The sequence below is a fragment of the Nyctereutes procyonoides genome, unplaced genomic scaffold (assembly GCF_905146905.1).
Source record: "Nyctereutes procyonoides isolate TBG_1078 unplaced genomic scaffold, NYPRO_anot_genome, whole genome shotgun sequence".
Classification (NCBI taxonomy): domain Eukaryota; kingdom Metazoa; phylum Chordata; class Mammalia; order Carnivora; family Canidae; genus Nyctereutes; species Nyctereutes procyonoides.
The window spans coordinates 51,917,205-51,930,868 of NW_026575131.1; the positions used below are offsets into that span (position 1 = coordinate 51,917,205).

General features: G+C 48.6%; 1 protein-coding gene across 1 annotated transcript in view; it reads left to right on the forward strand.

Moving 5' to 3' along the window:
* Positions 1 to 13,664, forward strand: part of LOC129522220 (mucin-16-like) — a 96,553-nt gene that overhangs the window by 56,718 nt on the left and 26,171 nt on the right. Inside the window, 14 exon segments of the mRNA XM_055344351.1 lie at positions 491 to 615; positions 820 to 887; positions 1,509 to 1,681; positions 1,793 to 1,828; positions 2,056 to 2,112; positions 6,440 to 6,561; positions 6,914 to 6,981; positions 8,554 to 8,726; positions 9,060 to 9,095; positions 9,333 to 9,392; positions 10,616 to 10,740; positions 10,974 to 11,041; positions 13,142 to 13,314; positions 13,437 to 13,472. Of these exon segments, the coding sequence (XP_055200326.1) occupies positions 491 to 615; positions 820 to 887; positions 1,509 to 1,681; positions 1,793 to 1,828; positions 2,056 to 2,112; positions 6,440 to 6,561; positions 6,914 to 6,981; positions 8,554 to 8,726; positions 9,060 to 9,095; positions 9,333 to 9,392; positions 10,616 to 10,740; positions 10,974 to 11,041; positions 13,142 to 13,314; positions 13,437 to 13,472 (1,320 nt within the window).

Here is a 13,664-nt window from a genome sequence, read left to right on the forward strand (position 1 = left end):
ATTTACAGATTGTGTGACTGGGGGCAAATTATTTAATCACCCTTGGGCTCAGTTCTTACATCTGTAAAATGAGATAAGAATACTATCTCCCTCTGAATGATTTGCCTCAAGGCTTAAATGGATTAAAATTTAAGTGAAGCATTTAAAACAGGGCCTGACCTATACAAATGAAGTGTATTTCTTCAAATAAATCTTTAAAAATCAGTAAATAGTGAGAAATAATTTGAGTTAAAAAAAAAAAACCCTCAGAAAAAGAGGATGTCTGTCTGGAATTTTAGCCAACTGGAGGGTCAGAATGTTTGTTGCATTTACCTCCATAGTGTTTTTCCACACTTATCCCCAGAGCCCCTCACTTAATGCTAATGTCTGGGATCTCCTTCTTGTGGAAACTGCGCATCATGGAGGAAGCCCCTCTCCAGTACTTAAAGAGATAAATGTGGGATGACCCATGTTTAGGCTCCCTGACATTGCCCTCTTGCCCCCATTGCAGCCACTGGTCCGACCCTGGTGCTGTTCACTCTCAACTTCACCATCACCAACCTGTCCCACAAAGAGGATATGAGTCACCCTGGTTCCTGGAGGTTCAACGCCACCCAGAGAAAGCTGCAGGGCCTGGTGAGAGCTCCGCCAGCAGTATTCCTGCCCCACCCACTGATGCAGGCACCGCCTACCTGATCTCTGTCACGCCCACGGAGACCCACCTACCTTACCTGTGCAGCCCCCATGCAGGCCTGGCTCATTGGTGCTGGCCCGACCTCTCTCATTTCTGCCCTGCTCTCCACCCCTGAGACTTTCTACTCACTTGCCTCTCCTCTACAGCTCGGACCTTTGTTCAAGAACACCAGTCTGGGCCCCCTGTACTCAGGCTGCAGACTGACCTTGCTCAGGTGAGACCTTGCAATCCCCGGCCAGGGCTGCGTCAAGGGCTCCCTGAGGACCCCAAGAGTTCCCTCTGCTTCCTACCTGCCCTCTCTGTCCATGTCCTCAGCAGAGGTGGAATTCAGGAGGCACTGGCTCCAGAACCAAGGCCTCTTCTGGTTGTAACCACCCCTGCCCTGCCTCCCACACACTGTCCCCAGCTTCTGCAGAGCCCCTAGTCTGGGTCATCCTTCCCAATTCCCTCCTGCCTCCCTTTGACCAAAGAAGGCATTTCCTTTGGGTTTTCAGTTCCATCTCCAGGATTCCTCTCAAGGCAAGCTTGCCTTTTCCACTTGTTTTAATCCGAATTCCAGCTTTTCACCTGTCTCAAGCGGGAGCTCTCCTGTCCCCATGCTCTGAGGTTGCAGGTTTCAGATTTGCAATTTAAGAAATCCTGCCACCACCACCACCACCACCACCACCACCACCACCACCCCACCCCCCGCCATGACTGTTTGCACATTCCCGGGCTGGCCAGAAGTGGGTGCCAGGCTTCTCACTTGCCCTGGCCCCCTCCTGGCCTGCCCCCAAGGTCCCAGGAGCCCTGCCCTGGGACTCCATCTAGTGATACCCCTATCCACCCTCCCCAGGCCCGAGAAGGATGGGGCAGCCACTGGAGTGGATGCCATCTGCACCCACCACCCTGACCCCATGGGCTCTGGGCTGGACAGAGAGCGGCTGTACCAGGAGCTGAGCCAGCTGACCAGAGGCGTCACTATGCTGGGTATCTACACCCTGGACCCAGACAGTCTCTACATCAATGGTGAGGGATTGCCATCTTGGTCCACATTTCAACAGGCTCACAACCTCCTCTCCATTCCTCCCTTTCTGTGATTACTCACCCTCATCACCCTTCCTCCCTCTCCCTGTGCAGGTTACACCCGCAAGACCCAGGCCACCACCCCCAGCAGTGAGTATTCAGAGGGTTCAGGAGTCTCTACAACCCTGTGAGTCCCTGCCCTTAAAATGGAAGTGTCCAGAAGCCCATGGCCTGCCCTGTGCACCCCTGCTCCACCCCCAGCTCTATGTGAACAGGGACCTACACCTAAGAAATTCCCAGGCATGGCCACCCCCTCGCTGGTAATCCCTGAAGTGAGGGATCCTCACCCCCAAATTCTTGGGTTTTTTTCTCTCCAGCTTCTATGGTGGCCACAGTTTCTGCAGGGATGCCAGCCTCCTTCTCCAGTCCCACAGGTAGGCATTCTCTCCTCTGAAGAGGCTCCCAGCTACTCTTGATGGATACTAATCACAGGACATGGGAGGAGGAGTAGAGTGGGTGGTATCTCCCAGGGGAGCCCAAGGGTGACTTCTGAGGATCTGCTAGGCCCTACCCAGGTTCTAGGGACTTCTTGAACACCAATCCCACTCCCAGCACTGGGAGTCTTCAACCATTCTCTTTAGCCTGTGTCTGAAACCTGTAGGTGACCCCTGACATCCAAATCACCCTGCATCCCTTGGAAAGTAGAGAGCAGATCTATTCACTGATAATAGATTTGTCCAGTGGCCAGTTTGCCAAAGCCAAGTCAGTGAAGAATCAATTCTTCAGTTTCCCCAGCTAACCAATTTACCAACAGCTTATTTTAAGGAATATTCTCTGTGAACATATTCAATAGATATGACTTTTTCTTCTTATCATGTCTTTATGAATATGTTCCTTGTGAATATGTATAGTCTCTCCCTGACCATAGTCAATGCATATAATCATTTCATTTAAGGAATGTTGGATCTGTCAAAGTCTAGGGACCATGGGGTCATTTCCACTTTTCATGAATATCTAAATCCTTTTATCCTTTTTATTATGAAAATTGCCAAAAGTAGTAGAAACATTGAAAGAATAGCACAAGGAAATCCAGCTGTCCACCACAGTTGTTGACCTTTTGTCTTTGTACATGATTCTGTTATATGACATAGGTGTCCCTAAACTATGCTATGCAAAATCACACGACAGAAGGCGCAGGGCTGAGGATGGGGTCAACACTTGAAAACCTTGTCAGTGACAAAATAAAAAAATAGGCATCTAATAAGACAGCACAGTTTTACAAATGTTAAATGGCTAAGAAATATAAATTAGTGCAATAAATGCAGCACTCTACTCTGAAAGAGGCCTGACGTTGTTGGCTTGTGGAAGTAGTTAGCAAATGGATTAAAGAAGGAGGGTTACCTGAAATCCTACAGAAAGCAGAAACCCAGGATGAGTAGGGCCATCCCTCCTAATACCTCAGGGGTGTGACTGAGCCAGTAGATGCTTGAGTTGTGTCCATGCATTTTGTGTACGCCTACAGAGGGGGGTTTAGCTGCATTCAGGGTTCAGCTTTTGTGTGTCTTGCAGACAAAATTGCACACACACACACACAAACATGAAATCTACATTGTGTTCACAGTTACCTAATGTATCAATGACCCTGAAAAAATTGTGTTTTCAAAACAAGCATTATGGTAGAACTGACTAGACAAAGATGTAGACGTAATTTTTTTCCCTGATCCACTTGAAACTTGCAAATATCGTGAGGCCTCACCATTAAAGATTTCAGCAAGAATCCCCACAAAATCAGGACATTGCCTTATGTAACCATAATAGCATTACTGTGCTTCAAAAAATAAGAATATTATGGTGTCATCTAGCATTGCAGTTTGTATTCACATTTTCCCCAAATATCTCCCTTTCATAGGTGGCTTTTTTCTTTTTTAAAAGATTATTTATTTATTTATTCATAAGAGACACAGAGAGAGAGGCAGAGACATTGGCCGAGGGAGAGGTAGGCTCCCTGCGGGGAGCCCGATGCAGGACTTGATCCCAGGACTGGTCCATCCCAGGATCCCCGGATCCCGACCTGAGCCAAAGGCAGACACTCAACCGCTGAGCCATCCAGATGCCCCTAGGGCTTTGATTTTTAAAGACAACAGAACAGAAGCTGGTTTTGCCTGCTTGTTTTAAATATACTTCTGAGTAAGAATATTCTGAGCAAGAGACAAGAAGTCCCTGACTTTCATGGGGAGGAATATTAGGGTAACAGCAGACCTCTCCACAGAGACGTGGCAGGCCAGAAAGGGCTGGCAGGATATATTCAGGGTCCTAAATGAGAAGAACATGCAACCAAGAATACTTTATCCAGCAAGGCTCTCATTCAAAATGGAAGGAGAGATAAAGAGCTTCCAAGACAGGCAGGAACTGAAAGAATATGTGACCTCCAAACCAGCTCTGCAAGAAATTTTAAGGGGGACTCTTAAAACTCCCCTTTAAGAAGAAGTTCAGTGGAACAATCCACAAAAACAAGGACTAAATAGATATCATGATGACACTAAACTCATATCTGTCAATAGTAACTCTGAACGTGAATGGGCTTAATGACCCCATCAAAAGGCGCAGGGTTTCAGACTGGATAAAAAAGCAGGACCCATCTATTTGCTGTCTACAAGAGACTCATTTTAGACAGAAGGACACCTACAACCTGAAAATAAAAGGTTGGAGAACCATTTGCCATTCAAATGGGTCTCAAAATATACCCTAAAAACTATAGAACACTTCTGAAAGAAATTGAGGAAGACACAAAGAGATGGAAAAATATTCCATGCTCATGGATTGGCAGAATTAATATTGTGAAAATGTCAGTGTTACCCAGGGCAATTTACACGTATAATGCAATCCCTATCAAAATACCATGGACTTTCTTTAGAGACTTAGAACAAATTATTTTAAGATTTGTGTGGAATCAGAAAAGACCCCGAACAGCCAGGGGAATTTTAAAAAAGAAAACCATATCTGGGGGCATCACAATGCCAGATTTCAGGTTGTACTACAAAGCTGTGGTCATCAAGACAGTGTGGTACTGGCACAAAAACAGACACATAGATCAATGGAACAGAACAGAGAACCCAGAAGTGGACCCTGAACTTTATGGTCAACTAATATACGATAAAGGAGGAAAGACGATCCACTGGAAGAAAGACAGTCTCTTCAATAAATGGTGCGGGGGAGAGGAATTATTCACACAATACATCTTATTAAATGGGAAAGAAATTGTTAGTTGGCAAATTGCTCCTGAGGTCAATTTTCAAACGCAGCATTGAAAGCTGAACCTGTCTGGGTGGGTCTTCAAAGGTGCCCTGGGAGGAGGAAGAAACTGGCTCAAGCCAAGACAGTCTCATGGTCTTCAGCTATGGGTTTCTCCCCTATTTTCTTTTTCTTTCTTTCTTTCTTTCTTTTCTTTCTTTCTTTCTTTCTTTCTTTCTTCTTTCTTTCTTTCTTTCACCTATTTTCTTTTTCTTTTTTTATAAATTTATTTTTTATTGGTGTTCAATTTGTCAACATACAGAATAACACCCAGTGCTCATCCCGTCAAGTGCCCCCCTCAGTGCCTGTCACCCAGTCACCCCCACCCCCCGCCCACCTCCCCTTCCACCACCCCTAGCTCGTTTCCCAGAGTTAGGAGTCTCTCATGTTCTGTCTCCCTTTCTGATATTTCCCACACATTTTTTCTCCTTTCCCCTTTATTCCCTGTCACTATTTTTTATATTCCCCAAATGAATGAGACCATATAATGTTTGTCCTTCTCCAATTGACTTATTTCAATCAGCATAATACCCTCCAGTTCCATCCACGTTGAAGCAAATGGTGGGTATTTGTCATTTCTAATGGCTGAGGAATATTCCATCGTATACATAGACCACATCTTCTTTATCCATTCATCTTCCGATGGACACCGAGGCTCCTTCCACAGTTTGGCTATTGGGATTTTGAGGTATTTCTAGGTTGAGCAAAGAAAAAACATGACCAGTAGATGACAGTAGCAAGCACAAATGTTTGTGAGTAGCGCAGGTTTGCCTTCCCAGCAGGTGTCAGCCTGTGACGTCTTCAGGAGGTTCTGGGTGGGCATCCCTTCTCAAAAGGGGGAAGGGCAAGAGGACTCCCAGGGGAGGGGAGTGGTCGGAGAAGACATTCTCCTGTCTAGGTGATGTCACCCGGCAGCCTGGCAAGGAGTCTCTGGGTTGCACAGCTCTGCCCAGCAGCAGTGGCTCAGGCTCTCCAAAGCCACGGGGTCCATCTATTTTATAGCTCCCAGCTATTGGGTACAGTTTCAGGGGTATGCAAAGCAGGCAGGCTCAAAGTGACTGAAATCTGCCTGTTTGGGCTATATTTAAAAGAACTGGATATAAAATTTTGAGTTTGGTCCTGGCAGGCTTTTGAGCTCATGGATCCCAGCCTGCTGTGAAGAATTAAGTACCCCATGAGCTCATATGCAGGCACCATCTCTGGCTCATTATGTAACACCCAGACACCAGCATCTTCCATTTCCATATGTGGCCAAAGCTGCCTCCATTCCCAACCCCCACCCCATCTCCAGCCTCAGATGAACAGAGAATGATACTCAGGAGAGTCCCAGGGGAGGGCAGCCTCTCCCAAGTATCTCCAAGATACTTGGTCCTCTGAGCAGGCTGGAGCTGTGTTCCAATGGCCCTTTGCCCCACATCTGATCCAGGCCTGACTCAGGGCATGGCCTCCTCTTCTCCTGTCCCTCTGCAGCTGCTGGCCATGCCCCGGTGCCCTTTACCCTCAACTTCACCATCATCAACTTGCACTACACGAAGGACATGCGGCCGGGCTCTGCGAAGTTCAACTCCACCAAGTCAGTTCTACAAGGCCTGGTGAGAGCCCCCTGCTGCCCATCCCTCTTTTCCATCCTCTCCATCCTCTTTGAGTCTCCTTACTGTGCTTTTGGAGAATACAGAGGGCCCCAGGGTGGACAGTTTCTGGGTTCAAAACTCGGAACTGCCACAGGCAGGTGATGTGCCTTCGGAGTAGTGATCTTGCCTTTTGGTATCATTGGCTCATCTGTAAAAGTAAGATAATAAAAGCCTTTATCCCAGAGGGTTCTTTTGAGAATTCAGTGTTGTATTGAGACAATTGGGGAGTTGCTGTTTCCTTGTAAAATATTGTGTTTTGAAATGATGATTGGTTTTACATTTCTTTTTCATTCACTCACTTCATTCTTTTCAGCTCAAGCCGTTGTTTGCCAACAGCAGCATTGGTTCACTCTACACTGGCTGCAGAGTGACAACACTCAGGTGAGACCTCCTTTTTGGCCTTAGCAGGTGTAATAAGGTGTGGGCTGGTTGGGCTAGCCAGGGTCTGGACTAGGGAGGCCAGCAAGATACCTTGAGCACAGTATCGAAGGAAGTGCTCATGCTCAGGGACTAACTCGATGTTTGCACAGCCCTGAGAGTAAGCACTCCGTTAGATGTTGTGTCCAGGCCCCTTGCTTGTCTCACACAGTCCCCAGCTCTGGTGCCAGACCCATGCACTGCCCTCTCTGGGTCATCTTAAGCCCAATCAGATAACCAGACTTGCAAGACCTGAACAAGCCATACACAGACAGGAAAGGGCATGCCAGCGGGGCAGCACTGGGCATTTCTTTTCTTGTAAGAACCTTCTTGGCAGTCCAAGGACTATTCTTTTGGCATTCAGGTGACAATTAATAAATATGACTTCAGTGGAGGTCGCTGGAGGGAAGGTGGATGGGGGGACAGGGTAACAGGGTGATGGGCATTAAAGAGAGCACTTGATGTAACGGTCACTGGGAGTTATGTGGAACTGATGAATCACTAAATTCTACCCCTGAAACGAATACTACACTATATGTTAGGTGACTTTGATTTAAATTAAAGAATTAAATTAAAATTTAAAAAGAAGAAATATAACCTCAGTAGATAGGTGATCAAGCTCCCCCGGCTTACATGTCCCATGTCCCAAAAGGTAACTAATATCTCTTGTAACAGTCCTGACAAGTTAAGAGGTTTACCATACCAAAGGAAGCCCAAAGCTCTAGCTTCCCGCCAGGTATTATTGTCCATTTTCTGCCCTCCCAGAGAAGATGCAGGTCACCCACAAGGGGTCATTTTCACCATAACCAACATCACCAGGTGACACAACTGACATTGCACCTGTAGCAAGTTCCTAGGAGACCAGAGCTAGAAGCAACTTAGCTCAAGGTCACTTCCATCTTGTTGAGGCGCAAGGGATATTCTGTTTCTCCCCAGAAATACTCTGGCAGTGCAGCCTGCTAGTTCCCCCAGGTTGTCCCGTCAGGGTTAATTTTTCCGGCTTCCTTCCCCAGATAGCTGAGAATATGGGAAGCAGGTGGCCAGTGGGTGGCGTCTTTGCTATGCAGCATCTCATGCTCAGATGCTCAGGTCCAAACATTGGGTTGTTCAGAGCCGCTATCCAGTGCTAGGGACTGTAAATATTCAGCTCTGTGGATATTTGTTTAATTAAACAATTAATTGATGAGCATTTGGCACCAGAGCTAGGTGTGATAGATCAGTCATTTCTGAACCCCATGGCATTCCAGCAAAAGGGTTAGAGCTTTATCCACACTGCAAACATGGGAGAACCGAGTCAGACACACGAGGATTATTCAACAAGTGACAGAGCTAAGGTTTGAACCACTGGTCACCTGACTCTAGAACACCCACTCTGGTCCTTTATTGGGCAAGGATGTCCCTTCTCTTATGAGCAGCTTATGTCTGGACCAAGAGGGCAGAAAAACAGGTATTCACATACAAGTGGGCCCTTGAAAGGATGTCCTGGCAGGGATGCCCCTCCGTCCTGTTCCCATACCCATGTCCTTCTCCCCTCAGGCCTGAAAAGGGTGGATCAGCCACTGGAGTTGACGCTGTTTGCACTTACCAACCTGACCCCTCGGGTCTCCAACTGGACAGGGAGCGGCTCTACTGGGAGCTGAGCCACCAGACCCGTGGTGTCACTCAGCTCGGTTCCTACTTCCTGGACAGGGATAGTCTCTATGTCAATGGTGAGCATCTGGTGGTGACAGGGGTCTCCTCCTGCACCCCAGATGGACTATTCTGTGGATGCTCTGAGCTCTGGCCAGAGGATACACCTGCATCTGCCTCTAGACTTTTTTCTCCTCCTTCTTCCTTTCCTTATGAGATCCCCCTTCCCCACCAAGGGCTATATCACACAGAGGGAGGTGGAAAGTCAGATAAAGGTTCTGGGAGGCACCATCCACAGTGTGGAAGGGACAGGGCCTCCTCATGGCAACTGTTCTTCCACCAGCGGTCCAGCCCCATCATCCCTCACTTAAGCCTTTCAAACATCCCACCTCACTCTTATCCACTTCCTGCAGGTTACACCAGACCACCACTGACCTCCAGCCCCAGTGGTAAGTGCTCAAATCCTAGATGGCTTCATGTCCCCACAGCTCATGGGAACAGCTGCTCCCTCTCCCCACCCAGGGCCTCATGGAGGAATGGAGCCGTAGGGGCATGGTCCCCCTCCTTTCCCCACCTCTGCCTTCCGTGACTCGGGCTGGGCATCAGGGGCATCAAGGGCTCCTGTCTCTGGCATCTCCAAGGTGACAGGGGCTTCATCTTTCTTATTTCTGCTGCTTCCTCCTCAGTCCCTGTGACTTCCATGCCCTCAGAAACCTCGGCGGCTCCAATCTCCTCCAGCCCTACAGGTGAGAGCCTTCTCTCCATGTCTCCTTCCCTCTCACCATACACCTGTGCTTTGCAACGAGAAGAGCAAGAGCGTATGCACACACAGCTCAAAGCAAGGGGACAGCCTGGGGAGGTGAAGAATTTGTGGTCACTTTTGCAGTCCACCCCATGTGGCATGCCAGGGTCCAACTTGTGACCATGCTGGCCTGAGGGGACCCAGGGGGTGAGTAGTGAGATTAGATGCAGTGGTACATTCTAGAACAATTCTTAAAGCTTTACCTTCTCTAGAATGGAATGGAAATAGTCAAGGTCAAATCCAGAACTAACTCCCAGAGCGCAGAGACTAAAGCAGAGGAAGCAGGCATAAGTAGCAACGAGAAAAATGACTACAAAGCCATGACAGCTGCATTCAATGATTGTTTGCCACATGATGGGGACTCTGCCTCACATGTACCATCTTCAGTCCCAGCAGATGGACACTGATCTTTCTCTGTTGAAGAGAAACAGGCTGGTTCTTGGGGATCTGGGTGTTTTACTGAGGTTGCGCAGCCAGTGGATGGGCAGGACTCATGTTCAAGTCATTCAAACTCTAGAATCTGAGCTTCTGCCCTAAAACAGCTGTGTGGCTTTGAGGAAGTGACTTAATTTCTCTGAAATTTATTTTCATCCTCTGTCAGTTGGGGGGATAAATAAAAGGATTCACTTCCAGGGTTTGCTTGAGGATGACATGAGATACTGGATGAAAAGTTCTTAGCACAGAGTGAGCTCTTACCAAACATCAGGTCTTATCATTATTATTGCTATTTAGGGCCATTGTTTATATCATTACTATATTAGTAGAATAACAAAATAAAGTTCCCCATTTGGGGAGGAGATATTCTTTTTTTTTAATAAATTAATTTTTATTGGTGTTCAGTTTACCAACATACAGAATAACACCCAGTGCTCATCCCATCAAGTGTCCCCCTCAGTGCCCATCACCCATTCACCCCCACCCCCCACCCTCCTCCCCCTCCACCACCCCTAGTTCATTTCCCAGAGTTAGAAGTCTTTATGCTCTGTCTCCCTTTCTGATATTTCCCACACATTTCTTCTGGGAGGAGATATTCTGAGCTCTCGCACCAGATGTGAATATACTGGGCACCAGGGATGTGGATCCAGACACTACCCCCACCATCCCTCCATCCCTAAATCCAGCTAAGGCAGTGACTCAGGGGATATTTCTCACCCAACCTCACAGCAGTCTCTGGACCCGACCTGGTTCCATTCACCCTCAACTTCACCATCGCCAACCTGCACTACACGGAGGACATGCAGCTAATAGGCTCAGCCAAGTTCAACAAAATAGAGAAGATCTTGCAGAACCTGGTGAGAGTCCCACCCACCTCATCCCACCACCCACTGATTCCCACTTACCCTCTGAGGCCAGCTCCACCCACCTCCCCCAAACCCTGCCCAGCTCCTCCCACCCCCCCACCCCACCCCCCCCTCCACTCATCCCCTGCCTCCCAGCAGATGCCAGCCCCACCCACCTCCCTCATGCCCCACCCAGGTCCCCCCCTGTCCAGCTCAATCCTATTCACCTCCTTCTCCTTCAACAGCTCAGACCATTATTCAAGAACACCACTGTTGGCTCCCTCTACTCTGGCTGCAGACTGACCTCGCTCAGGTGGGACGCCCTAGGAGATGGCCCAGTGAAGCACAGCGGAGATTCTTACCATGGCTAGGGCTAGGTCTTCCCTTTGGCCTCAGCCCTTTCCAACTCCCAACCTGGGGTAGCCTGTCCTTTGGGCTGCTGGCCCCCCAGGTCCTGCTCTGGCTGGCCCTTCCCATCCTCCTGAGCCTCAAATCTCCCATGGGGTATTTGATAGGAACAAAATGACGAAACATAGCAACTGCAAAGTATGCACCAAAATCCTTCATAAAGGATGCACCTCTGATCCTTCACAAAGGATGCAATCCCTGGTCTACTGTGCCTCCAGCCCCACACTGCATTAAATATTTCTGGCTAACACTCAGCCAGTACTTAGTATGTGTCAGACATTGGGGTTCTCAATGTTTGGTCACTATTGACCAGCTAGCTATTGTCGTGGGTGGTTATCCTCTGCACGATAGGATATTTAGCAGCATCTTGGCCACTAGATAGATGCTGTAAGTACCCAACCCCTGAAGTTGGGGACAACCAAATCTGTCACCAGACATTTCCAGATGTCTCCTGAGATGCAGAGCACCCCAGGTTAGAGTCACTGGGTGAAATGCTTCCTGTCCATCATCTCCCTAGACTCCCTTAATGTCACTACTGTTATCTCTATTTTACAGATGAGAAATCAGGCACAAACAGGTTAAGGAACTTTCCCAGAGCCAATGGCTGCCAAATGGCGGAGCCAGGATTCAAACCTAGCCTCTTCAGAGTCCATACCTTTTCCCACTAAGCTTGTTTTGCTTCTTTTCTTTGGGAAGAACCATAAGTTCACCCCCCCTCCCTGTAATCGCAGCCTTCACTTCCCTGCTCCCTTCCAGGGTAGAGAGGTGCAACTTGGCCTCACTTCACTGAGTGATGGGGCTTCTGAGCATTAATGAGATTCTCCACTCCAAGATCCCCTGGAGGCTTTATCCTCAGTGGACAGCTCTCCACGATATCTCCCTGCCTCCAAAAATAGAATCTAAGAAAGCATTCCCTCACTAAGGTGCTAGGATAGAGACAGATGGAATAAAGCCCTTTGTCTCAGGGCCTAGGCCACGATGCTGATGCACCCACAGCAGAAGTGACCTCTCCACTCCCCTGGCCTGGAGTTCCACAAATTTTCTTTCCATCCATAAACATTGCTTGAACACCTACTATGTCCAAGCTCTTTGCTGAGCCCTGAAATCTCCATGGAGGCCAAAGCACAGACTCTGCTATCAAGAAGCGTGTATTATATTAATTATAATGTAAACAAACACATTTATACAAATTAGTTACGTGTGATTGTTATATGTGAATTTTGTAATTATATATATAGACATATAATTAATAGCAAAAATAATACTAAATAAAATAGTGACAGACACTTCCCTGGCACTTAGGGATGCAGCAGATCCTATTAGAAGTATTATGCTTATATCAACAGACTTAATGTTCACAGGATACACCTGGGTACCATGATTCCACCCATCTTACAGATATAAAACTGAGGCCCAGAGATCCTATTGAAGTGTTGGGATACGGGAAGTGTAGTGGGTCTAGGAGGAGCTGAAGTGGCAGCTCAGTTCCTAGTGAGGAGGTCGTTGTGGCCAGGAGATGTCACAGCTCCGGGCCAGGAGGAATGATTCAGGGAGAAGGAACCACAGGTGGAGAGCCTAAGGTAGCGAGCATGCAGAGCAGAAATGCTCACCAGCAGGGGTGGGGAGGCAGGGAGATGCACAGGGCAGGTGGTGGATGACCTGTTGTACTTGATGGGGCAGGCGCAGTGGGGCTTCATACACAGGCAGTAGGGGGCCAGAGGATTTCAGCAAATTCCTAACAAGAGAAGATTCCCATCTTAAGTGGGACTTGGTGCTGTGATGAGCGTGGATCATGGAGCACCGGGAGGCCTGGACTCAGAAGGTGGCCACATTTCAGAATGTGGAGCAGATTCTCTCAGCAGTGGATGATGGGCCTCCTGGGGCCTGTCACCAGAAGCCCCACTACTTCCTAGCTGTCCCCATGGTACCCCCATAATGGTACCCCTCAAGGACTCTCCACAAATGGATCTTAATCATCTGCACTGTTGTGTCCTGCCCTCCCCAGGCCCGAGAAGGCCGGAGCAGCCACCCACGTGAATGCCATCTGCTTCCGCCGCCTGGAGCCTGCAGGCCCCGGGCTGGATAGAGAGCAGCTGTTCTGGGAGCTGAGCCGGCTGACCCATGGCGTCACGTGGCTGGGCCACTACACCCTGGAGCAGGACAGTCTCTGTGTCAATGGTGAGCAGTGGCCACCCACGCTCCACTGAGCTGTGAAGCTCATGGTCCACCCCCACCCCCCAAGGCTTCTTTATTCCTTCTCCACCTCAGCACCTCCTCTCTCTTATATCCTCTCTCTGCAGGCTACACCCACCAGACACCAGTGACCGCCCCCAGTGGTGAGTACTCAAGGGTCTTCAGGAGCTCTGCCCCCCACCCCTCAATAGGGAAGGAAGCAGCATGCCCCTGCCTACACCTCCAGCTGTCAGGGAGGGAAGGGGTCGAGGATGCAGGCTGGGAAGTCATCGCAGTAAGCTTCAGCTGTGCATCACCTCTGTGCTGTTGGCTGGACACAGAGAAAGGGCCACCAT